Source organism: Corvus cornix, chromosome 28 (assembly GCF_000738735.6).
Source record: "Corvus cornix cornix isolate S_Up_H32 chromosome 28, ASM73873v5, whole genome shotgun sequence".
In the NCBI taxonomy this organism is placed as follows: Eukaryota; Metazoa; Chordata; class Aves; order Passeriformes; family Corvidae; genus Corvus; species Corvus cornix.
The window spans coordinates 485,428-511,495 of record NC_046356.1 but is presented as its reverse complement, the minus strand read 5'-3'; the positions used below and the strand labels follow the sequence as shown (position 1 = coordinate 511,495).

General features: G+C 59.6%; 1 protein-coding gene across 4 annotated transcripts; it reads right to left on the bottom strand.

Moving 5' to 3' along the window:
• Positions 1–1,540: 1,540 nt before the first annotated feature.
• KANK3 (KN motif and ankyrin repeat domains 3) lies at positions 1,541–14,052 on the bottom strand. 4 transcript variants are annotated; one of them, XM_039566075.1, is made up of 11 exons: positions 13,848–13,964; positions 8,381–8,455; positions 6,353–8,089; positions 5,729–5,828; positions 5,391–5,588; positions 4,783–4,870; positions 4,229–4,448; positions 3,751–3,893; positions 3,334–3,534; positions 3,151–3,249; positions 1,541–2,969 (listed from the first exon to the last, which is right to left on the bottom strand). In XM_039566075.1, the coding sequence occupies exons 2-11, from the start codon at positions 8,415–8,417 to the stop codon at positions 2,916–2,918; spliced, it is 2,877 nt and encodes a 958-aa protein (XP_039422009.1). In that variant the 5' UTR covers positions 8,418–8,455; positions 13,848–13,964; the 3' UTR covers positions 1,541–2,915. The 4 variants fall into 4 exon arrangements, with proteins under 4 accessions (XP_039422009.1, XP_039422008.1, XP_039422007.1 ...); XM_039566074.1 differs by having other exon boundaries at positions 1,541–2,972; positions 13,848–13,963; XM_039566073.1 differs by lacking the exons at positions 1,541–2,969; positions 13,848–13,964 and adding an exon at positions 13,991–14,052 and having other exon boundaries at positions 3,004–3,249.
• Positions 14,053–26,068: the final 12,016 nt, after the last annotated feature.

Below are 26,068 nucleotides of genomic sequence, written 5' to 3'. Positions count from 1 at the left end.
GGGTTCAGTAGCAGCATGCCCTGCTTGTTAGTGGGGTTACACATAAAGTCTTCATTGTAATATCACTTCGTTATTGCATCTTTACTGACCTGGCATAACAAAAATAATTTTGTTTTGATTACAGTAGCCTTAATCCTGACCTTCCTGGTAAGCGATTTTCTGTATGTGATGAAGTGGTACTGGAAACTTACTGGACCCTGGATTAGCTCCCGCTAATCACAGGTTGAAAGTCAAGCTTGGTACCGGCTTGCAAAGCAACAGCCTGCTACTTCTCTGTGTCTGTCCTGAGTAAACTGCTCAGTGAATGCTGGCATAAATACACCTGCTTGCTGTCCTTCCTGGCAGTCACATGCAGAGAGCAAGTGCTTGTCATTCCTCTTTGATTTATTGACTCCTCCATCTCTCTTTGGCTTTCCCTTCCACCACAAAATTAGTTAGCAAGATGTGTTGTTTTAGGATATTACATAAGTCAAAAGTAAGGCTGAAAAGTTTAGAATGAGCCTGAAAACTGCTGGTTCAAGGGCAGGTGTTTAAGGACTGGTGTTTTTTATCTGCTTATAGAGTGGTGCAGGTTTTGTGGTGTGTGTGAGCAGAGTCAGATCTGCAGCCTCTCATGTAAGGTCTCTGATGGGGAGTGGTTTTTGTCTGCAGTGTCCTGAGCTTGACTGAGGCAGTTCAGCGGCAGCTGTAACTGAGGATTTGGGTGTCCTAAAGCTGAGCAGAGCACTGCTGGGACAGATGGGTAAAATGCTGAACTGGAGCAGGCACTGACGATTGTTGTAGGGCTGATGTTAAGAGTGTGGGATTTGTCCTTTCTGCCAGTTCTAGTTGTGCCCTGGGCAGCTCATGGGCAGCATGAGGCGTGGAATTTGTGCCATGGAGAAAGCCCTTGTGTTTGTGCTGTTGCTTGATGTCATTTACGATTCTTTGGGGGGTGTTTCAGAGCATTAGCACAAGGCTGCGATCCCTGGCTCGCGTGACGCAGAGCTCAGAACTGGTTGTGTGTGCCAGAATTCCTCTCAGAGTTCAGTTCTGTGGCTGCTGTTTATTTCCTCACAGCTTCAGCAGTGACCCAAGAGTGTTTGCTCTGGCCCCTGCCAGCCCTGAGTGCTGGGTGACTGGGATAGAGTGGCTTAGAGAGCTGTATCCCTTCTGGAATATCCATGTGGGGTCAGCCGGGTCTCTGTCCACATGAGGAGGGAGGCAATTTGCATCCTCACACTTGGTCTGGTGATTGCCCTTTAATGATGCAGTGTAATATGAGCACCGCAGAGAACCAGGGGTGGTACAGGGCTGCAGCTGGCCCTGCGTCCATCTTGGTCCTGCAGAACGAAGTGGGCAGAGACACCACTGCACCTGCCTGGGACACCTCAGCAGGAAGAAAACAGACGGAGGGATGTAGCCACTGCATAAACTTGCAGTGAATGACTTGGAATGTGGGGTCCCCTGCTCAGGTCAGGGGCTGTGCCAGGCTGTGCCTCTGCTGTAGCTCTTGCAGGGTTTGTTGTGAGCCAGACAAGGAGGTAGGAGACTGCTGATGTCACTGTAATATTTCAAAATAACTTTAAATTTTATTTATATCTTAAAAATACCAATATTGAAATACCAGTAAACAGAGTAGTGTATTAGGGAGTGGCAGTGAGCGCTGTATATTAACTCCAGTGCAAAGCTAAGAGCAAGTTTCTGGGGAGAGCTGAGGGGTTCCCCAGCTCAGACCAGATCAGGCAGGGGCAGAAGTGGTGAGGCTGGGCCAAGGAGCAGGAATGGGGCCTGTGACACATTACCTTTGTGAAGGGCTCAGAGCACAGCTGCCTTCCCATGCAAAACCCTTGTTTCTCCCGGTCCTCGTCCTTACCCTGTTCCCACCCTGCACGGCACTCACACACTTGCACAGACACGTGTTCTCTGACGTACATGTTCCCCTTTGCAGGCTCTACCTGTGTGCTCTGAGCTCTTCCAGCCCATGTGTTTTTCCTGGTGCTGCTGTCAGCTGCTCTCCTCCCTTTTGGGATGGGAAGTGGGCAGAGAGGGACTTGGCTGTGGGCTCTGGCTGTCTGCACAGCCTGTGGGACTGGTTAATTGGGGAAATGTTTAGGAGGTAATTGGTCTCTCTCCCTTGGGAGAAGGACCTGCTCCCCATGTGGGTTATCAGCTAGGCAGGCTTAGTTGCCAAATGCATCCTTGGCCCTCAGCCCCTTTTGTCACTTGGCTGCAACCAACCCCAACTGCTCAGAGGTTTTGCTCCCATTGAGCCAATCAAATCCCAAGTGATTTCATGTTGAACTTCATCCTTTGGCCAAGCAATACAATTTTTTTGCTTTGTGTGCATGTGCTAGAAAAGAAAAAAAATCTGATTTCAGCTAGGAAAGGAAATGCCAGAAAAGATGGGCAAGTATTTGAGTCTGGAAATGCTCCCAGCCCCTATCCAAGGCAGTATTCCCTCTCCCATTGCTGCACAGGACGTGCCTGCAGAGCACCACGTCCCTGCTGGGGCCAGGAGCCGTCACTTGGCCCTCCTGGCTCCATGTCACTGGCACTGGCTGCTGTCTCAGAGCTGCCGGAGAGCACAAACCAAGTGCTGTTTCTGCTGGGTTGTTTCTCTGCTGTTCCTCCTTGCAGAGGGCTCAGAGGTGGTGCAGCTCCGGTGGTCACGGCAGGGAGCAGAGGGGATGGGGTGGCTTCTGCTCCCCGTGTGTCCCACCCCGAGGTCACTTGGCTCCTGTCACTTGGTGCAGTGAGGTGGCTGCACATGGGCTGCATCCAGCGGAAGAGACGGGCAAGGGAGGCCCAGGGATGGCGCTTGTGATGGGACTGAAGCTGCAGGGAGCGGGTTGGCACAGAGGGGGTGGCAGGTGAGGGGATGTGAATCACAGCCCAGTGCTGATGGTGGCCCCTGGCTGGATCCCAAGGTCACTCTAATTTGGTTTCTTTGGACTCCCAGGGCTCTTTGTGGCTGTCGGTGACATCCCCTGCTGCAGAGAGAGTAGAGTCACCAGAGACCCCTCCAGTGACTCCAGGTCAGGGCCAGCAGGGCTGTTCTGAGCATGTAGCACCCAAAATGCTCTGCTCTTGCTCCTGCAGCCTTTTCCTGGAGACACTCATCTGTGTCACAGCCCTTTCCCCTCCCGTGGGGAGTGGTGTGGTACTCACAGGTGCCTGCGCCTTCATGCCATTGAGGTGGGCGTAGAGGAGCGTGGCGATGTCACTGTGACCAGCCTCCAGCGCGATGGCAACAGCATTGTTACCATCCTAGAAAGTAAGGGAGAGCATGTAGAAAGGGGTTTAGGGACAGGACGTAGTGTGGGCTGCCCAGGCCCAGTGGCAGAGCCTTACACTGTCCACGATGGAGATGTTGCAGGTGGGCTGAGCCAGCAGCAGCTTCACGGTCTCCACGCGGCCGTGCTCGCAGGCGCACATCAGCGCAGTCGAGCCCTCCTCATCCTGCAGGTTCACGTCGGCCCCGCAGGCGAGCAGGGCTTCCACCATCTCCTGCCGGCCATGGCTGACGGCCAACATCAGCGCCGTCTGGCCAGCCTGCGAGGAAGGGACACTGCCAGGCCACCTCTGCCCCCACTGTGCTCCCCGCACCACAGGACCACTGCTGAGACAGCCCCGCTCCCTCCCTATGTGCCGACACCTCTGGGTTTTGGAGCCATTGGCCTGCCCTTGGAAAAGCCGAGTGTGGCTCTGGCATCTGCTTGGGGGTGGGAGTTGAGGATCAGGATGTGGTGGCCCTCAGCCTGCACCAACCTGGCTGGCCTTGGCGTTGACGTTGCCCATGCTGAAGAGCCTCCTGACCACATTCATGTCCTCCTCCTGCTCAACAGCTGCCAGTGCTGCCAGCATGAGGGCGGTGTACCCAGCTTTGTTCTGGTGGTCCACGTTACAGATCCCTGTGGGGGTGGGGAGAGGGGCTCAGGATGCTGCAGGGCTGGTGGGAGACATGGACCAAGCCACGTGCCTAGCTCCCCCTCACAGTCCTGCCCAGGGTGCTGTGAGCCATCCCACAGGCACAGAACTGCTGATGGATCTCCCCCATCAAATCTGGGCTCCCAAACGGACTGGGGTGACTGCTTATCCCCACACCTATGAACAGACACAGCCTGGGGCAGCTCTTCTTGCCCCTCTACTGCCAGTGCCTTCCCCCTGTGCTGACATGGCCAGGCCATGACCTGGGGTACAGTGGGATGGTGGCCAGGGGATGTTTCTGGGGGTGGGGGGCACTGACCCGTATCCAGCAGCAGCCGCACGATGTGGAAGTTGGAGTGGGAGACACTGTAGTGCAGGGCCGTGTTGCCATTCCCGTCTGCCAGGTTCACCACGTGGGTCAGGAGAGCTGGTGAGACCTCGGCAAAGGCCAGGAGGTGGTTGGCAACTGTGTCAGGGACGGACGACTTTTGGCTGGACAGACGGAACCACTCCTGAAGGACCAGGCTGCTGCTGGCGAGCTGTGGGCAGAGAGGGGCTGAGCTCCCGCTAAGCCTCTGCAGGGCCTCGCACCCTGGCACGCACCCCTGCTGCCAGCCCGGGGCGGGGAGCAGAATCCCTGCTCCAGAGGGGGTGGGTGAAGGCAGGACCCTGAACTGCCCAAACCCATGCTGGGCATGGCCTGAACTGAGTCCACATGGGCTTTGCGGTATCTGGGACAAACCCTGGAGCAAAGGGCTGTATTTTGGGGGAAGGTGCTGAGCCAGGCTTTGCTGGTCCCTCTCTGGGTAGGGCCAGCCCTGGGGGATGTTGGCAGGGGCTGGGCAAGCCATCCCACCCCAGTGCTCCACTCACCACCTCTTTGCTCTTGGCAGCACCGGGGTGGCCCAGGTGGGTCTTGACGATGAGGCAGGCCTCCCTCATCCTGGGGCTCAGCTCGAACCTGTGGAGAGCATGAGGATGTCTGCAGTGTGGGGCTGCATCACCCCACCAAACCTGTGGAGCACCCTGACTTCCCCTGCAGAGCTCCCTAGTGCCTGTAACTCCACGAGGTCCCCAGAGTGCAACCTCCAGCCTGGTGGCTGCACCATTGCTGCTTCAGCCTCTGCAAACCTCCATAGAAAGGAGCCTTATATGGATGTGCTTGGGCACAATTCACCCATTCTTAGGCCACATTTTTTTCCTTTTGTTGAAAAATGCTATTGAAGGCTGTTGGGTTTTTTTGTCCCCCTCTAAACTATCTTCTGCAGCAAAGGGGCATCTGGGGCCTCTCATTCTTTCCTTAGGAGACCCAAGAAACTGGAAGGATTGTTTTCTGCTGAATGGTCTCTGCAGGAGCTGAATGGGTTTTTCCCACCAATGGCACTGAAGCTGGGGCAGATGCCCCGAGCTGGCAGGGCCAGTGCCATGGCTCCCAGCTGCACAGGGCCCGGGAGCAGGGAGCCTTCCCCACTGGCACTTACTTTTCCTTCACCTCGGGGGGCTCCAGCAGGGTCACATCAGTCCCCTTGCACTCCAGCCTGGGCTCACACGTGCCTTCTCCGGCCTCCTCCTCTGACGTTTCGGTGTCTCCCTGCTCCGAACTGTTGGAGCTGTTGGCCGAAGCCTTCTCAGAGGAGCTGTTGCCTTCTTCCTCCTCCTCACTGGATGTGCTTTCATACCTGCACAGAAGGAGGATGCTCAGTGGCAACACAGCACCAGCCTGGCCCCCTTCAGGCCCTGCCACTGGCCCCAGCCCAGGACAGGGATGCAGGGGACCAGGATTGGCTCATGGGGGTGGCAGGAGCCCCTGAGCACGTACTCCCCATTCAGCACGCCCACAAACTGCAGGCTCTTCTTGCTGCCCTCCGCCTCACTCCGGGGAGCACCATCCCGCTTCTTCATGATCGACTTCAGGGCTCCTACAGGGAAAGAGATGGATGTCAAGGGCCAGTGAGCAAGAATCATAGAATTTCAGAATCACAGAATGGTCTGGGTTAAAGGAGACCTTAAAGATCGTCTCATTCCAACTCCACTGCCATAGTCAGGGACACCTTCCACTAGACCAGGTTGCTCAGAGCTCCATCCAACCTGGCCTTAAACACTTCCAGGGATGGGGCATCCAGAACTTATCTAGGTAACCTGTGCCAGGGCCTCACCACTTCACAATAAAGAATTTTGCGTAATATCTAACCTAAACCTGCTGTCGTTTTGAAACCATTCCCCCTTGTCCTGTCACTACATGCTCTTGTAAACAGTCTCTCCCTGGGGCTAGCCAAGCACCCCAAACCCCCTAGACCCCCGGGCAGGCATGAAAGGGACATGGGCAACTGCTGGGGCATGAGTAGAGTTGGCCCTGCAGGCATTGTCCCCGACAGGGCCAGCCTCTCTCTTCCTGCAGGAACATTCCAATCCAGACCCTGGCATCATTGCTGGTGACACTCACCGGCCACAGGGCTTGGGGCAGCTCCACTGTCCTGCGCTGGGGATGGGTCCCAGTTGCTGTGTGTCGTCTCCAGCACAGCTGGCCCAGGGGCTTGGCTGTCTGGGCACATCCCCCCTGTTGCTCCTGCAGCCGGCACTGAGGGGCTGCTCAGGCTGTCACCCAGGCCAGGCTGCATCACACTGCCCGCACCAGGCTCCTTCTCCTCTCCTGCCAGGACAATGCCGCCCACATCTGTCTGGCTGCCCTTGTCATCGCAGCTGGCAGCTGAATCGGGTCCGACTGCCACGTCCCGCCCGTTGGGGGAGCAGCCCACGGCGACGCAGGAGGTCGGGGGGCAGCACTCCACGCCTGCCTCTGCCGTCTCTGGGGGGTCGCCAGCTGCCCGGCTTTGTGTCACCACCGCAGCCTCCACCAGCGCCTCGGCCACCTGCGGCTTGGCCATCACCTCCTTGTCCGCCTGCCCGCGGGGCCGGCGGGCGCACACCTCCAGCCGCAGCTCCTCCAGCTCCCGCGTGGCCTCCTGCAGGTGCCCCTCCATCAGGGTGATCACGTCCTTCTGGTGCCCCACCGTCTGCTGCAGCAGCTCCAGCTCCCGCTCCGCCTCAGTGGCCAGCCCCAGCGAGGACTCCAGCACCCAGACGGCCACATCCCTACGTCCCCGTGTGCCGCCGTCTGGTGCATCCCCGCTCTCCTGCTGCGACCGGTAGTAGAAGACGGCATCTGTCATGGCCCGGTCCTCACCCACTGCCACAGAGCGGCACGGCCTCTCAGCCACCCTGGGGCTCCTGCCTGGCCAAGCCCTGATGCCCCGCTCCGGCACAGCCAGCTTCTCTGTCAGCTTCCTCAGCTCTACAATTTTGCTCGTTCGCCCCTTCGCTGGCTCTGCTTCACTCTCTGGCCCCGTGCGGGGCGGCTCCTCAGCCCCTGTCCCTGCCTCAGAGCCAGAGGCGTGATACAGTGCCTCGCCAGGCTCTGCTGACAGCTTCTCCAGCAACTTTGCCTTCTCCCTCTTCAACTCATAGATCTGCATCTCCAGGAGGGGGATGGTTTTCACCTGCTCCTCCAGGTCCCGGAGCTGCCGCAGGGCTGCAGCCATCTGCTCCCGCACGTGCTGCAGCGGGGCCGTGCTGAGCCCCGCAGCCGGAGTGCTGCGCCCCGAGCTGCCAGGGCTCACCCGGCCCCAGCCCGCCTGGCCTTCGGAGCCCACCGGCACCCAGTGGGGTGGCTGGCTCAGGGCGCCCGGCAGGCCACTGTGGGAGGGACCGCCAGTATCCTGCAAATGGCCCTGCTCCTGCTCCAGCCTCCTGCTCGTCTCCAGCAAGGTCTTCTCCACCCGCGGGTTTCGCACAAGGCACTTGCGGGTGGGAGGTGGAAGCAGCCGTACTGGTGGTGGTGAGATGGGGTGGGAGGCTGGCTTGCTCGCAGGCTCCAGGGGTGCTCGGCCGTGCGGGGACAGCAGCAGCGCAGTCCTGCCCTCCTCGCTGGCCGTGGAGGTGAGGGACTCGGTGGAGGTCCAGGCGCTGGCGTGGCTGCTGGGGCTGCGCAGGGTGCTGGATGGTGCACGGGACCCTTTTGCCCTGCGAGGCAGTGGCACTTTCTTGAGTGTTTGGCCACTTTCAATATCATCAACATATTTCAGGAAATCAAGGTCCAGCAGGAAGCCGTAGGGGGTTTCCACGGAATACGAGCTCTTCTCTCCATCGTCCTGGTCCCGGTACAAGAACGGGCCCCCAAGATCTGCAAGAGGAGCAGGGACAGTAAGGCAGGGACCTGGTGGAGACAGGACGGCTTTTCCAACTGGGTTATAACTGCAGAATTTGCAGCCTGCAGGCCCCTCCCCTCCATGATGTGTGATGTGTCTGTCTCCAGCACCCTCGGTGCCATAGGGTGTCACAGGGTACCCACTCCATGTCAGGGCTGGTGCTGCAGTGAGGAACTCCACGGGGCTGGGAGGGGACAGCTCAGCCCTGCCACCCCCCTCGCACTCCTTCCACTGTCACTACCTGGTGACAGCCCTGGTCTCTTTACCTGGGAGGTTCTGGTTCAGGGGTGCCGGCTGAGCCATCTTCTCCCCAGAGTGCTGCTGACCAGGGGACCATCAACCTGCAACAACGAGACCAAACCCTGTGACCCCAGGGCTGGCGAGCCCCAGGCAGACACACAGCCCTGCTGCCCGCCCGGGGAGAGCCCTCTGGCTGCCCCCCGTCATCTGCCAGGTCCCCTGGCCTCCCCCAGCCCAGGGCTGACACTGGAGCCGGTGGCCGGGCGCTCACAGTGCTGCCTGTGGGGCCGGGATTGTTTGTACATTTAAGGAATGCTCCGCAGCTCGGCTGGGATGGCCATGCTGCCAGCTCCGAGGGTCACGAGTTGGAGCTTGGCCATACAGTGGGAGCAGGCCAGGAAAAAAAGGAGGCTGAAACCTGTATAGGTGCAATACTCAGTGCGAAGTTTGCTTTGGATAAAGGGAACCGATGCTTTGGCAAAGCCACGCGACTGCAGGGAGCTGCCAGCACCCATCAGTGCTGCGTGTGATGTCCATTCTTGCTGCCCAGGGTGCACCACAAGGCCTCAGGGGTGTCCTGAGGGGCCAATGACCTCCAGGAGAGACCTGACTGCTTTTCCCTGTCAATAACATGGGATAAGGCAGAGGGGAATGAAATGGGAGCCTGGTTTTCCCAGGAGCCAGGCATGGACACGCTGGAGGAGAGCAAACAGGATACAGCTGTGGTCCAGAGGTGAGCTCATGGCTGGGGATGCCACCATCTGTAAGCACTGAGCTGGGACCTGCTGCAACATCTGGCAGAATCTGGATGCTGGGGCCCAGGTGTGAAGTGCTCCTGGAGCAGGATGGGACAACAGCACCTTGGGAGCACCCATGGCTGCTGTGCATGGCATCAGGGTCTCGGTAGCTCTGCCCATGGGGCACAGGTGGCTGAGCAGCTGTTGGTGGGCAGAACATTTGGCACTGGACTATTTTGAGAAGAAAGCAGGGGAGGAGGAATGCCACGAAGGAATGGTGGCTTGGGCTCAGCCCTCAGGCAAGCTGAGGCTCGGCGCTGCCCAGGGAACAGTGCAGGATCTGGCCTTGGCTGCACAGAAACACCCACATCCGCCCCTCGCCCCCGCTGCTCACGCCGATGTCGCAGCCACTCCCTGGCCCCGGCGCTGCAGCCTCCAGCCCTCGGCTCGCCCTGACCCCGTGGAGCCAGCAGAGCAGCTGTGGCAGCGCCAGGCCAGGCTCAGGCCGGGCACCGCGGCAGCCTCCCACCCCCGGCCCAGTGCACAGGGTTGGGGGCTGAGTCCAACTGGGCAGAGATAAAACACTTCCCACTAGTCACCAGGATGGATTCTGGGGCTCTCCCACTCCTCTGCCAACCCATCCACAGCCGATGCACATCCCAAATTCCACCTCCCTCAGGATCATCCCAGCTTCAAGCTGGCACCCATTCCACCTCTTCTGGGAACATCCTGGCTCCATGCTGGCATCCACCGTTCCTAGCTGCTGGCTTCATGCCCAAGAGGGTCCACACATCCCCCACCTCGTCTAATCCCTCCCACCCTGGGAAGTGTTTGGCTTCCTCCTCTGCATGGCCCTTGCTGCAGGTAATTAAACAGTGCTGGGGCCAGGACAAACTTCCCACCGGGCTCCACACACGTTGTAAATCAAACAAGAGGAAGAGAGAGCAACAGGAGCCAGAGCCAGCGGGTGCGTTTCCTCGGGGGGAAGTGGCCGGCAGCTCCCTTCCGCCGCCTGGCCGGGTATTGTCCTGCCTGGGGACAGGAAAAACCTCCTCTGCTGAGGCCTGGAAGCCTCCCACACCACTGCAGCAGCAAAGGTACCCTTTGCACCAGCACTGCTCTGGTGTCCCCTCCACTGAGCTGGGGACAGGCTGCTCATCACCTGCCACCTCCTATGGCCCTTCAGCTGGCGTCAGCAGCTGCATCCTGACTGTGGGGGACATCCTCCCACTGCTTCCAGACCCCACTTCTTTTGGTCTGACAGGACGGGCTGGACCCAGGGCAGGAGTTTCTGTCTTCATCCAGCTCCAAAAAAGGTGATGGGACCTGCCAGCTCCCAACCACGTCCAAATGGCCCCAGAGACCCCATGATGTTCAAACCCTCCTGCGAGGTGCAAACACCCCCCAAGCTCTCTGGGCCGTGCACACTGTCCCTGGGCTGCGGAAGAGGCGTGGGGCTGGACTGGAGCAGTGGGGGCGGATGGTCCCAGTGTGCAGCAGGTTGAGTCCCCGCACCTGGGGCCCAGCCACTGTCAGCACCAGCCAGACCTGGCTGCCACGACCATGGCACCACTCAGGCAGCCGCCCTCCACGTGGGCTGAAGTCTTGGTGGGGCTAATTGTACCAGCCACTTTGGTGCCAAAGGCTGATTTTCAGCAGCTTCAGCTGCTCCCTTGGGCACTGGTGCAGGTTGCTGAAGGGGCTGGGCACATGGACCCCTGAGGGGGGCCCTTACATGATCCCAGCTCCCTTTGGAAGCAATGAGTGTTGTTTCTAGCCCTGGTGTTTTGACAGAAAAGCAGGATGGTACAAGCAAAGGACTGGCAGGGAGGCTTGGCAGCGAGGGGAAGAGGTGGAGGATGCGCAGGGACCCAACCACCCCCGTGGAGGCAGGGCTATGCTTTGCCCTGGGCTCAAACCTGTATTTTCCCCTCGTGCTGTTGTACCAATGCCAACATGAGAAACTTGGAGCCAAAAACTGGAGCTGCTCCGCTCGGTTACAATAAGAAGCCATGCCAGGGGTGAAGGAGGCTGGGCACCCTGGCACAGCCCAGGTACCACCTGGTCCTCATGCCCCAGCCCCAGCTGCAGGCAGCACTCTGGGACCTCTGGCCTCATGGGGCAATTTCCCCTTGGGGTTCCCAAGCTCCTGGACTGGCAGAGGAGAGGTCTGGGGGAGCTGCTCCCAAAGCTTGTGACCTTTGGGCCCTTTCCCTCTCCAGGGGCACAGCTGTAGCAGCCCTTGGCCCGGTTCAACCACCTGCTGCAGTGCAGCGCGAGCTGCTCCACCGGCGCGGCCGGGGCTGGACACAGGGAGGGTTCTCCCCAGCTCTCCTCCTGAGCCAAAATACTGAGGTCATGAGGAATGTGAGAAGAACAGAGTCCAGAGCAGCCCTGGCCAGCGCAACTTGATTTCTCTCATCCAGGCACGCTTCCCTCGTAGCTCTGTGCAGGCGATAAGCCCTGAAGCTTGGAACTGAGGCTGTTCCAAAGTTAAAGGGAAATCACCGAGCAAGCACACGGCTTCCTCCACTGCCAGCAACCTGCCAGGATTCAGGCTTCTCGCACACAGCCAGCTGTCACACGTGCCTGTCACCTGCAGCGTCACCTGCCAGCACTGTGGCTGGGTGCAGCAGGAGGTACCCAGGGCTCATGACACCTTCCTGTCCCTGTCCCCTGCTGCAGGGGCTGTATGGGAGGGCCTGTGTCTATTTGCCCAGGCCACCTTGGCCACGCTGTCTATGCTGGAGCTTCTCCTGGAGGAGTCGGATCCAGGTGGGTGGGTGCACAACACCGACCCAGGGAGAGAAAGGGAAATGCTTCGATCATCTCAACAGCCTAATTTCAGGGTTGGACTGTTATTTCTGGAGTTGTTGTCATTGATGGCCCAGTTGGCTAGGAGGCCAAAGGGGCTGCCCACACTCTGCACCCGCTCCAGCCCCTCAAGGACCTCCCTGAGCTCACACACGACCTGGACAACAGGTGTACAGTCCACACACAGACTCACGCCCGTGGGGATCAGCTCTACCAGCCCCCTCACACCTATAGCGCTATAGGCTCCCTACAGCTTCACTAGAGAACATCAACCCCTTTCCTCGAATCCTCACCACAGCTGCCCACCAGCACCTTCCACCAACACCTCCCGATTCCCTCGGTCCTGCTGACAACACATGGGATCAGCAGCAATGGCCTGGGCTCATCCTGCTGTCAGGAGGGGCTCGGAGATGAAATGTTTAAATTTACACCCAGGGTGCCCAGGTACAGCTGGGGTACACACAGAGCACCGTGCACAACCCCATGGCGGGTTCTACATGTGCACACACGAGCACCCCAAACCCCGCAGCACCCCTGTGCCCTTCAGCACCCCAGAGGGGCCTGCAGCAGCCTGGGGTGCCAAGTCACAGCCTCAGCCCTGCAGGTTCCACCACCCGGGGAACGCACAGCACACCCAGCCCGAACAGGTCCCCAGGACCCCAGGGAGTCTCCAGAATCCCCAGCCCTGCAGTTCCCCAGCTCCCTGGGAGTCCACCAGCATCCCCAACCTTACGGGTTCCCGGCGCCCCTGGGCGACCTCCAGCACCCCGGGGTGCCAGCAGCCACATTCCAGGCACCCGCACGGTCGGGGCGACAGCCCGTCCCCAGCCCAGGAGACCCCCGGGGGCCCCCCGCCGCCGGCCAGCCGGAGAGGGGGAGTCCCAGCCCCGGCTCCGCCCCGCTCCCCTCCCGCTCCCGCCGCCGGGGCCGCTCGGGCGGAGCCCCCGGGCGGCGGACGCCGGGGCCGGCCCATCCCGCCCCCATCCCGCCGCGTCCGCGGGGCTCCAGCGCGGCCCCTCGGGGGCCCCGGGCGGCGGCGGCTGCGGGGCCTGCGGGGGCCGCCACCGGGACGAGCCCCCGCCCCGCCGCCGCCGGACCCGCCCGTCCCGTCCCGCCCGGTCCCCGCCGCCCCTCACCGGCCGCCGGGCTCCTGGGCTACAGCCGGGCCACAGCCCGGGCCCGGGACTCTCGGGCTGCTGCGCGCGCGGCCGGCAGCGCTGCCCGCCGCAGCCCCGGGCCGAGGGCGGGCGGGAGCGGAGCGGGAGCGGCCGGGCGGGGCGGGGCGGCGGGGACCGGCCCCGGGCCCGACGGGACGGAGACCGCCCCCGGCCGCTCGCCCCGCGGCATCCCCGCTAGCCCCCTCTCCGCCTGGGGAGGGGATATCGCTGTCCCCGTGGCCGGCCAGGGTGGAATGTGCCCCGTCCTGGTCACCTGGGGGGAGGGGTGTCCCCTACCCTCGTCACCCCCACGTCCCCTGTCCTGATTACCCTGGGGATGGGGTGCGCCTACTCCAGTCACCCTGGGGACGGGATTCTCCCCAACCTGTCCACCTCGGGAATGGTGACCCTGCAGAAAGGGGGATCCCCTGCCCACATCACCCCGTTGCTGGGGTATCCTCTGCCCTGAGCTCAACCCCGCTGCTGCCCGGGGCCCCGCGGGTGGCTGGGGTCCAGCTCTGTGCACCATCGTGCTCCCCCCAGCACAGCCGCCCCCCGCACATCTTGCCCTCGTCCCACGCATGGCCGGGAGCCGTGTGCCTCTGGCCCTGGCTGGGCTCCCCGGGCCTGGCCCCGCCGGGTTCCTGGCAGCCCTCCCCGTCCCAGCAGCGGCTGTTTGTCTCCTTTTCTTGCCAGCTTTCTTCCGCGCCTGCTTCCCGTGTTTGTAGCTCAGCCGCGAGCTCTGGGCTCTCCCCCATCCCGTAAGGACCCCGGCCATTCCCCACCTTTGAGCTTGCCCTCACTGACTGCTCCAGACTCTTTCAGTGCTGAAACCCTCAGCAAGGATTTTTGCTTCTTTTTCTTTCCTTTTCAGCTCTGAACCTCAGGGGTATTTTTCCATGTCTGGCTCTTCTGTAACACTACTCACGGGAAGAGCAGGAGAAACAAGATGTGCTTCCCGACGTCCCTCCCAGCTGCTGGCTGGCAGTTTGGGGACTTCCTGGGAAAGGGTTTGCATCCGGACGGAAGTACCTTAATAGCTCTAATGAATCTACCTCCATGGACAGACCTCGTCCCTCTCCAATCCATTTACATACTTGGCCTCCCCAGCATCCTGTGGTAATGAACTTGGTGATTTCACGCCCTCAATCGGTCTCCAGAGCAGGTCTGGAATAGCACTGCTCTTGCCGATTCACTGACTGCTTGCAGAAGAAATCGGTTGCCTCCTCTGCACTGTGCGGCTTTACCTTCTCTGTCCAGGTCGGGGAGGTGAAATCTGGTGTCATGAGCCAAGTCCCACCAGTGCCCAGCTGTGATGTGGAGCTCATGCCCCACATCCTGGCTCAGAGCTCCATGATGGGCCCACGTCCAGGTCCCTCACTCCTGCTCTTGGACATCTGACAAAAATGTCACCCACCTCCAGGCATCAATTCTAGTTTCCTCCCTGCAAAGGGAAAAAAACAACAAAGGAGGAGTTGAGGAAACATGAGCTTGGGAAAGTGATGTCACTGCAGCTCTGTGGGTGCCAGACCCCCACGTGACTGCTGCCACCCCGGCACGGGGGCTGAGCTGTGGAAGAGTGGGGAGACTTCGAACCACCCAGTACCACCAAAGAAATACAGCCCTGGGGCCGCCTGAATGTGGTGCTGCATCACAAAACTGGCAGCTCAGAGATATTTCCAGGCTGAGACTCACCAGCAGCCTTTGAACAAGGGGGATGGCATTGTTCCCTGCAGGGATCAGACTCCTCTGGCTTTAAGTTCTGGTCACTGACAAGAGTCAAACCCAAGGGACAGCCCTTGTTTCTAGTATTCATTGTTTTCTGCAGAAACTATGTGGGACTCAAATATGAGGCCATGGCCAGAGAGCTCACCTGGGCTGGTTGGTATTCACACTCCGTGTAAATCCCATCTGCATCCAGGAGCAGATCACACGAAGCAAATTGCTTCTGAAGCCTTGGCTGGCGACTGGCGTGGTGGCTTCACCTCGCACCAGGGATGCCAAGCCAGGACCGGTCTGAGCTGTGGCACCTGCCCATCCGGGCCAGCAGAGCCCAGCAGGTGTAGCTGAACCCAGGCTTGGAGGCAAATGGCAGTGGCTGCGCCCACACCTGTGCCAAGGTCTGGGTTAACCAGGGTGTAGCTGTGTGGCTGTGGGTGTTAGGACTGGTGCCTGTGTGGGTGAAAGATGCACAGATGCTCAGTCTGGGAAAGGCTACAGGTGAGGACCAGGGACTTCCACAGTATGGGACCAAACTCTTGTGTTCAGCATCTCTCCCATAACTCTGCATGGAGGGGTGGGGAGGGCTAGCCAGGCTTCTGTTCCTCTTGTAGGGGGAGCTCTGCCGAAAAATCTCAGTGGTTTCCTGGTTCTGGAGTGTTGTCATTCAGCTGTCTGGGGCTTTGCTGACTTTCATGGCAACATTTTTGGGTCTGGCACAGCTGTTCCTTCATGACGCCCATCAAAACCAGCCCTGACCCTCCTAAGAGTGTCCATCTGAACAAAAAGCTCCAGGAGCTGATGTGTTTGATAGAATCAGATACATTTAAAAGCTTTTTTGGTCCAGAAGAAGGTCTCAAAAAATTACTTTCTCTGTGAATCCCAATCCTTTTCTCTCTGTCAGTCCCTACTGGGACTGTGAATGTGATCATGCCTCTTTTCCCATCAGGGCAGTAGGAAATGTGTGTGCCTGTGTGCATGGGTTGTGACTCACACCAGCACAGGGTGCTTCTCCACAGCGTGCTGGGAACAGAGCCCGGAGAGCTGGAGGTGACTGCAGGCTGACAGAACAGGCTGCATCCCTGTCCCTCTGCACACAGCACAGGAACTGGGTGGTGTTGGCACATGAGAAAACACACAAAGCTTGGCCAGGCTTTTGGCAGGCTACAAGCAGGCATTGGCTGTGTCATTCTGTGTCATTCAGACGGCTCTTGGATGGAGAGACCCGGAGAAATGCTGCTGTAGATGCTGGTGGGAAAGGGCTGCAGCCCCACATGCTGCATCACGAGCCATTCCGCTTGCTGCAGCTCTGGATGACTCCATTTGTTCCCTGGGCACCCTGGGGGCACACCTCCATGCACAGCAGGATCTTACAGCCCTGAGCATCTCGGTCCTTTCTGAGGCAGTGGGCTCCGAAGTCCTGGGTGTCCAGACTGGCCAGTGGTGGCCCATGGCAGGGAGGAGCTGAGAGTGCTCAGGGTACGCCTGGGAAACAGATGATCAGATGTGTTCCAGCCATCTCCTGGCTGCCTGAGTTCATCTCTGCTTGCTCCAGCTCCACCAAGCCTGCCTGAGCTTGGCTCCTGGCTCCACCACCCCCTCCATGGCCCCATGAATGAGCTGGCCAGGCCAGGCATGGCGTGGGACCAGAGGCAAAACCTGTGAGGCTCTGTCTGGCCCAGTCCCTGTAGGAAAGGGTGTCAATGCCAGCAATATCCCAGCCCAGCATGCTGTGCTCCTACAGGCACAGCGTCCCAGCTCAGCCACCCCAGCAGGATGTCCTTGTTTTCTGCCTGCAGGTTTGGGAGTGAACAGAAAGCTCGTTTCCTCTCGTCGCCTCTCTGCTCAGATCCTTCCTCTCTGGGTTGCTGCAGCAAAACAAAGAGCCCAAGAGTGGAGCTGCAGCCACTTCCCCAGCTGGGGAGGACCTGGCAGGACCTGGGGAAGGGTCCCCGAGGAGCTGTGGGTGCACACATGGTGCTGAGACCCAGCTGAGCTGGCAGGGAAGGGGCTTGCATGGAGGCTGAAGCCATTGGGGGAAGCCAAACCCCAACAGCGGGACAGCCACCACACAGACCCCTTGCCAAGTGCCTTCTGCCTTGCCATTTCCCACCACCCATCACCTCCTCCCTGAACCCAGTCTAGGGCTATGCTCTGGCACCTGCAATGATACCCTCTCCCTGGGGACCTCCTGCCCCATGCCACCTCCCGCTACGTTCCACTAAGGTATGTGACCCAGTGTGTCCTCTTGTCTCCAGCACGGCCCTGCAAGACCAGCCCTAGTCCAGGTGCAGGATGCCCTCGTCCCCTGTCCCCCCACCCATGTCCCCTCTGATCTAGCCGGCCGCAGGTGACATTTCGTGCCTGTGCGGCACAGTGGGCATGGGCTTTTATCTCGGGCAATCCTTGATGTGCTTGGCACAGCCCTCGGCTAGCCTGGGGAAGGCCAGGACAGCTTTTTCGTGGCTGCAATTGCAGCTCAGCCTTATCAGTGCTGAGGGAAATGCCGTGCGGGCTTTCCGCAGCTGGGGTTTGCTTTGGCCGCGGGCCAGCCCCGCTGGCAGCACCGGGGCACCTGCCCCAACGGCCGGCATGCCCTGCTCTTATGTGGCCCTAACACACCCCAACGGTCAGTGAGACCCATCAGCGGGATGCTCCCGTGTCTGGGACATTCCGGTACTGGGACCATGCTGCGCATGGAGGATTTGCAGCCTGGGTTGCCTTGAAAATCTGTGTTCTTGGCTGAAACACTTCACTCCTTCAAAATGGCCATTCCTTTAGGGGCTCTGGGCCCTCATGTCCACCTGTAGCCAGCAGGCTGTAAAATGGGTTTTAAAAATAGGTGCCCACACTGATTGTCCCCAAAAGGGGTGACTCCTGGAGAGGGGGACATCTGCCTCTGTGAATTCCTGCGACTTCAGTCCTACAGTAGGGTGGGGTCCCAGCTGCAGCCCTGTCCTCTGTGGGAAATGCCCTTGCTCAGGGGCAGCAGCCCTGAGATCCCCAGCCCTTGGTGGTAAGCAGGGACACTGGCCTGCGTGGGGACAAGGATGTCCCCATCACCTGGTGAGTGATGTGTCTCAGCTTCACCCACTGGTTTCCAGCTCATCCCTTCATCCTGCAGAGCAGGATGGGGCTGGCTGTACACCGGGAGCACAAACTAGCCCCCAATCCCTTCTGCTTCTGTACTCTCTGCCCTCTAGCATCCAGCAAAGACTCCAGCTGAGTCCTTAGGACAAAGAGGGAATTTCCTGCCCAGCAGATGCCTCTCTGCCCTGCACAGCCAGGAGCAAGCCACCCAGTGTTTCCCCGGGGAGTTATTTCCAGCTTTTTTCAGGTGTCCACTCTCCCTGCCCCAGCTTCACTCCCTCCGCCGCAGAGCCCTCGGGCTGACGGCATCCGGCTCCCTTTTGACATTTCCAGCGGAATCGGGTGAGGCCACTTGTGTCCGGCACACAGAGCGCCCTTCTCCGGCCGGGGGCCGGGGCGACGCAGCGGGACCTTCCCGACGGGAATGGCACAGATCTGTCATTGAGAGGAGCAGAAAAGCCCCTCTGTGCCGCCGCCCGAAGCGGCACAGCTGGTGCGGGCAGACAATCGTGCCTTTGAGCTGGCAGAGGTGGAGCGGGGCCAAGCAGAGGGGCTTTCCCGCTCCCCCCCTCCGGGGGCGGGTCGGAGCCTGAATCCTCCTCCGAGCAGCACTTCTGGCATTGCTCTCTGCTCTCGGATCTCCACCGGGAACTTCTCACTCCATCTGCAAGACAGGAACACATTCCCCAAGCGTGGATCCATCGCCACCACTTCAGGAACTCCCTCCCGCCAGCCTCTGTCCGGGAGCCCCAGCGTGTCCGCACTGCCCCGGTGCCAGCATCCAGCTGGTTCGTTTTTTGCTAGCGAGCAGGGAAGCTGGAAAGTGTCTGATCTACGGGAGTTTTTCCTGCAGATGCTGCACAATGTAGGTGGTGCCTCTGAACTTGCTGGTCTGAGCCCACCTAAACTCCGGGGACAGGGAACAGCCAGGCATGTGGGACCTGCGCCTTCTCCCTCGAGGAAGAAAAGAAGAACAGAGCGATTCGGTCCCCCAGCCACGGGGGCAGGGAGCACCTGCAGTGCTACTGGCACCTGGGGGCATCTGGGGCTCTCTGGGTGGCAGGAGTGATGCTCCGGCCCCCTGGCACTGCTCCAAACACGTCTCCTCTGAGAGAAGGACAGACACCTGAAATGAGGGACAGTTGTTAATGATTCAGTGTGTTATCTGTGTGTTTGAGGGGTGCAACACGGGCCCTGGGTGTCGAGGTCGAGCAGGGTGTGGGGGGAGCGCGAAAGGAAGCGTCCCTCCGGACAGAGGAGGATTCCAGGAGATGGGGAGCCAAAGCCCGGCCAAACACATGGGCGGTGGCTGGTGCAGCCCATCGAGCTCTGAACAGGAGGGAGATGCCGCAGGGTGGCCAAAGGACCCCAGGACCCACCGGGCAGAGTGGAATGGAGGCAGTGGTGGCTGGGGTGGGGAGTAGGGCATCACGGCACAGCTGGGGCTGGGGGACTGCAGAGGTGCCGAGCTCGCTGGTGAGGGGAGCAGCATGTCGGGGTCTGCCCAGCGTGAACTCTGGGGCTGCGTCCGGGGGAACTTTGGGAGCAAGTTACATCAGCCTGCGGGAGCAGCCGGGGTGGGGTGACAGGTTGACAAGGTGATGGGGTGGCAAGGGGACGCACTGGCAGGGTGACGGGACGATAGAGTGATGGGGTGAGGGGGTGGCAGGGGGAGGGAGTGGCAGGGTGAGGGGATGAGGGGGTGGCAGGGGGAGGGGATGGCAGGGAGGCAGGGTGAGGGGGCGGCAGGGTGAGGGGGTGGCAGGGGGAGGGTGAGGCAGGGTGAGGGTGAGGCAGGGTGAGGGTGAGGGGTGGCAGGGTGAGGGTGAGGCAGGGTGAGGGTGAGGCAGGGTGAGGGGGCGGCAGGGGGAGGGGTGGCAGGGTGAGGGTGAGGGGCGGCAGGGTGAGGGGCGGCAGGGCGGCAGGGTGAGGGGCGGCAGGGTGAGGGGCGGCAGGGTGAGGGGTGGCAGGGTGAGGGGCGGCAGGGTGAGGGGGCGGCAGGGCGGCAGGGGTGAGGGGCGGCAGGGTGAGGGGGCGGCAGGGTGAGGGGTGGCAGGGTGAGGGGGTGGCAGGGTGAGGGGTGGCAGGGTGAGGGGGCGGCAGGGCGGCAGGGTGAGGGGTGGCAGGGTGAGGGGTGGCAGGGTGAGGGGGCGGCAGGGTGAGGGGTGGCAGGGTGAGGGGGCGGCAGGGCGGCAGGGTGAGGGGTGGCAGGGTGAGGGTGGCAGGGTGAGGGGGCGGCAGGGTGAGGGGTGGCAGGGTGAGGGGGCGGCAGGGCGGCGGTGACCCCGAGCTCGCAGCTCCGGCGCTGCACTCCCAAAGTTCCGTCCCAGCCCCGCTACGGCCGGCAGGGGGCGCTGCCGTCCCGGGAACCGGGCGGGGCCGGGGATGGATTCAGGGGATGGATTTAGGGGATGGGTACTGGGGATGGATTTAGGGGATGGATTTAGGGGATGGGTACTGGGGATGGGTACTGGGGATGGATTTAGGGGATGGATTTAGGGGATGGGTACTGGGGATGGGTACTGGGGATGGATTTAGGGGATGGGTACTGGGGATGGATTTAGGGGATGGATTTAGGGGATGGGTACTGGGGATGGGTACTGGGGATGGATTCAGGGGATGGATTCAGGGGATGGGTACTGGGGGTGGATTCAGGGGATGGGTACTGGGGATGGATTCAGGGGATGGATTCAGGGGATGGGTACTGGGGATGGATTCAGGGGATGGGTACTGGGGATGGATTTAGGAGATGGCTTTAGGGGGTGAGTGCTGGGGGTGAGGTTAGGGGATGAGTTTTGGAGGTGGCTTTAGGGGATGAGTTTAGGGGATGGCTTTAGGGGGTGGGTTCTGGGGGTCCATGCTGGAGGGTGTCGGGGGCAGGTGCCTCAGGTGGGGGCATGGGGTGGGTGCTGGCTGGGGACAGGAAGCAGCAGGGCCCTGGGGGAGATGGGGGCAAGAGCTTGTTACTGCTCGGGACAGTGACAGGACGGACAAGAGCCCACATGGCCCAGGTCAGCACAAAGGTTTATTCTCCCCCCCCGACCAATGCAGCCCCTCAATTGCTGCTCCCAAACACCAGCCACGGCTTGGGATTACACAGAAAGATGGAGTCATGGGAGGAGAGAACAGAAGGCCTCCATTGCAGCTCTCACTCAAGCCTGCAGCCCTCTTCTGTGCTGTTCAGGCTGGCAAACAGCCCCCCTGAGGCCCTCCCAAGACCCCACACAGGAGTAGAGCGTCCCGTTCTCACTGGTGATGGCCACAACAGGCACATTCCAGGGCCCTGGAGATGCTCCACCACCTAAAATACCTTCATCAGACCAACAGCAGCTCTAGAGAGCTAATGGTGCCTTTTTTTGGGGGGGGGAGGGGGGGTCACTGCCGTGCTGTTTTTCTCCCCCAGATGATGCCCAGTGCAGTACAGGGGATGGCTGGGGACAAGGACACGCTGGAGTCCTGGTGGGAAGTGAAGCTGGAGCAGCCTGAGCTCTTCCTTGGAGTGCAGGGGGCCTTAGCCATCAATCATTTAGTGCTGTGAATTTTTAATGTGTAAAAATCTCTTTAAGTGAGGAGTCGAGCGCAGAGTGAGGCTGATGATTAATTCAGGGAGTGACACATGGAGGCGAGTGCTGGCCTGGCCACAACGGGCGAGGGGTCCCACTGCTGGGGACCGGCCACCAACCAAGTCAGGGTGGTGGGGAAGAGATGGACCCCCTAAGGGCTGGGGCCACAGGGTCATCAGTCAGTGATGCCACAGCGACAATTCCCAATGTCCACCCAGGACATGGCTGACACAGCCCTAGAGGAGTTGCATGCACCTCTGTTGGAGTATTTTGGGGGGTTGTGAAGCAAGGAGCCGCTCTGAGTGGGGTCTCCCTGCTCGGCTGATGCTGCTGGTGGTGTTGGAGGCTGGGGGCTCTGGCAGCCCCTCCACACCAGTGTCCCCCTGGGAGCCCCCACCCCATTTCCAGCCTGCAGCTGAGTACCAATAAATGCATAAACAAATAACAGTAAAACAGGAATAGTGCACAGCTGGTGGAAGTGACCCACCAGGTGTCCATGAAGGACACACTGCACCTCCTCATCACCCTTGTCCCCTTCAGTGGGGTGAGAAAACCCCAATCCTCCCACCGTGGCCTCAGGGAGGACGAGCCAAACCAAGAGACCCTTAGGGTATGAGATAAGCAGAAAATGGCACACCAATAGCAGGATGGGGAGAAAGAGCAGTGGCCAGGGGTCTCTTGCTCCAGCAAACGTTCTGGCCACACTGCTCACACCCAAGCACGGCGCAGCGCGGGCAGGGCTGGTGCAGCCACAAAGCCCTGGCTGTTGAGCAGCCGGCAGGTTCAGGCATGACAGGAGATTGAGATGTGTCAAAGCTGCTCCTGTGTCCTGCCAGCATCCCCAGAGCTCCAGCAGACCCTCCTTTTTCAGCTGTGGCTGGATCCCAGCAGCATGGGGAGCTGGGAGCTGGGCCAGCAGGAGGAGACACGTGGTGGTGCCCAAATGCAGCTGCCACCTCTCAGAAGTAGACAGAGAAGGTGTTAATATAGGTCTGTTTTATTGAAAACTGCATTTCTCCAACAGCGTTTGAGCTGCCAGGTTTTTCCTTTATGTATTTGGGGAGCTGGGCTTGGCATTCCTACGTTAAAAGGCAATTAATTGAGGATGTCTCATTAGAGGGGCAGGGAGGAGATCTGCCCTGCAGGGAGCTCTCACAGGTACTTTCAGCTTTGCTGAGGTTGGACACGGAGCAGCGAGGGAATTTTCTAGGATGAACCATGTCGGTACAGCTGCAGTTCAGGGACACCTGGCCCCACACACATCTCTGGGGGAGGACCACCAAGAAGAGCCATGGAAATGATCAAAGTCATCCTCAGCACTCGGGACCCCAGTAAAAAGCTGCTGTGCTCTGCCTTGGCTCTGAGGTTTCTGTGGCTGAGGCCTCTGTGAATGTGGCCTGGGGCCAGGCTGGAAGGGAGCAGGGAGGGGAGCCTGAGGAAACCTGCTGCTCTGCACGAATGTGAAAAAGTCGAGTGGATTTGCAAGTCCCCAAATTCCACATGTGCTTCAGAAGAAGGAGTGATAATGGAAGGGCTCCGCTTTTGGGAAGGCAAGTTTAAATAATTAAGAGGAATAGTGAGGTGGAAATGAATGTGCAGAAGGTTTGGGGCTCCCTGGAAAGAAGCAGAGATGAAAGGAACGGCCTTGCTACAATATTCATAAAGCTTTGAAGGCAGCAGCACGAGTGCCTGGAAGAAGGGTTGTTGAGTGAGCTCGTCTCCTCCGGAGACCCTGTCCGGGCAGCCGGCGCAGGCGTGGGAGGATGTGCTTGGTATGTTCAGGGGGAACAGCTCTTGTGGCTCTTTGTGCCACGTGCAGGAGATACCTCAGCCCCGCCCAGCCCCAGGCAACTGAGGGCCTCCTGCCCACCCGCAGCCCCTTCCCCTTCCTTACGGATTTTGTTCATTCCTTCTCCTTTGTCAGGGATAAGAAACTGGGAAAGTCTGTGCACAAAAGGGTCAAACCCTAAACTGGTTTCGTTGGACCAAAATCTGGGACAGCAGTGCCTCGTGCACTGGTGCAGGTACAGGGTCTTTGTGCTGGGGATGGTGTTGAACATCAGCACTTTCATGCTGGGAGTCAGCACTGGGTGCTGGGGCTTGTACTGAGGGCTGGTACTGGGAGTGGCCCTGGGTACTGATCCTAAATCCTGGTCCTGGTACTAGGGACGAGCATTTGGTGGCGGTCCCAGGTGTGAAGTGCTGGTCGTGGGTGTTGGTAGTTGCTCTGATGCCTTGTGCTTTCAAAGCCCTCGGCAGCATCCTACTCTCCTGTTGGCCAGACATGACTGCACTGTGTGGGGAGCACTGTCCCTCCATGCAGCCCCCAAAATCCGGGGTCCTCCACAGGCAGCTGTGAGTCCTGGGCAGTCAGGGATTTTCTGTGGGAGATGACACTTCATTTTAGCATTGTCCACCTTGGACTTTCCAATAATGTATTGCCAAGAACCAGGTGCATCCCTGGTGTGAGCTGCTTGTCCCATCCCAAGTGGGAAAAGGGGTCTTCAGCCCTGCTCCTGTGGATCCCCCCTTTCTGACACCCCCAAGGGAAGAGTGTCTCCCAAGACCAAAGGAACTGACCCCAACATGAGCTTTCTGATGTGGATTCTCCATAGCAGTGGGGAAGTGCTGCAGAAATTCCAGCCCTCAGTCCAGGACTCATGGAAGTGTCTTAAGGATCCAGGAGCTATTCATCAGCAAACAGCAAAAAGAAGGAGGGTGAAGGATGCTGACTCTTTCCTGGGGGCTGGGGCAGGAGGTGGGGATGCTCCCTGGAAGGTTTTGGGAAGCTCACGGATGCCTCCTTGAGCACAGCCCATTGCTGCCAGCCCAGCTGAGGACAGCTTTGCGGGTTCTCACTGCCCCTAGCCAAACTCAGAATTTCCCTGGGCAGCATTGACCTAACTCCCGAAATTCACTGATTTCCTGTTCAGACAGAGGGATGGAAGCTTATGCAAACACAAAAGAGCTGCTCTCCCCTGCATTTCTCCTCCCTGTGCATTCCCCGGGGAGGGAGGGTTGGCAGAGCACAACACAAAGCAGAGATATGAACATCTGGAACATTTCTTAGATGGAAGAACCTAATGTGCCTGGCTTGTTTGGCTGCTAACTCACTGGTGAGCCCAGGGTTTGGCTCTTGAGGGATTTCCATTTCCAGCATTGCCATGGGGTATTTCACCCACAAATGAACGCTGGAGTTGCCACTTTTCTCTGTGCTGACCATCCCGTCCACATGGCCCTGGGTCAGACTGGAGTGCACCACATCTGCTCCCACCTTGCAGTGCGTTGACACACGCTGGATGTGACACCAGTGAGAGCTGCTTTCCAGATGGCTGGTGGCCAGGCATGGTTTTAACTGCACTGTCTTTAGCCCTAAATGCTCAATGTGGCGTCTGGGGACATGGTTTAGTGGTGAACCTTGCAGGCCTGGTTTAATGGTAGGACTCAATGATCTTAGAGGTCTTTTCCAACCTTAATGATTCCTTGGTTTTATGATAAACGCCCTTGAGAACTGCATGCTTTTCAAATGCATCCTTGTCTGGAGTTGCATTATTTCAGAGGAAATCCAAATCAGCTGCTGCCTTTGCTTCCCAGTGGGCCAAGGATGGTTTCTGCTGGTTTGATGTGCCTGTAGACATCTATCACTGTGTTAATGCAAAGTTTGGCACATTTCACAGTGGCCACTGGCTCAGAAAATCTCCCTGGTGGGTGGACATTCACTCTGCACTCACCAGGCTCTGATCCACACCAGCCTGTTGGCCATTGGCCACCCCACTTCATCTGAAAGACCTGACAGATTATTTAGTGGCTGCTGCCATCACAGAACCCCGCGGAGCTTCTGCAGAGGCTCGGCAGAGCCTGCAGCCTGGCTGTCAGCGGGGAGGGGGGTGCAGCAGCCAGCAGCCTGCCCGTGTGGGGTGCAGCATTCTCCTCTCCCTTCCCAAGCCAAGCTTTGCTTCTTGGCTGGCTGTGGGTGCTGCAGGGCAGCAGTGACCTCCCTCACAGAAGGTGATGGAATGCTGTGAGGGGTGGAGGCAGCCGGGGCAGTGGGAGCTGCTGGCCCAGGATGACACAAGGATGTGTGAGCAGGACCAGGCTGCCAGGGTCTTGCATTAGTTTTCAGGGACCAGCAGCAAACTCTGAGCTAAAGGGGGATCTCTGCTGAGACTGACTGGGAATGAGAAGAGAAGGAGGAGGGGAGAGCAAAGCAACCGCCACCCTGGCAGTGGGATCAGTGACACTGGAGAGGCAGAAGGGCTGTGGCATAGGGTCAGCCCTGGTTTTCCCCAAACTGTGTGACTGCCCACGGTGTGACTGAGCAACATCCCCACGGAGATGGGTACTAAAGGGGCTCAGCTGCTGATGGGGTCCCCAGGCACTTGGGCACCCCCTCCTGCCGTGACTCAGTGGAGGGGCCGTGCTGTGTCTGGCAGCAGGCTCGGGGCTGCCCTGCCTCACCCCATGTCCCAAAGCCCTGGGGAAGAGGAGTCCCCAGTGCCCCAGGATGCCCTGAGGGTAGACTGGGATCGTCCTCTGTGCCCTCAGCAAGGGAGGGAGTGATGCCAATGGCTCAAGGAGCATCACACCAGGGGACAGAGGGACAGTGCACCCTTGCGCTGTGCTCGAGCTGCCAC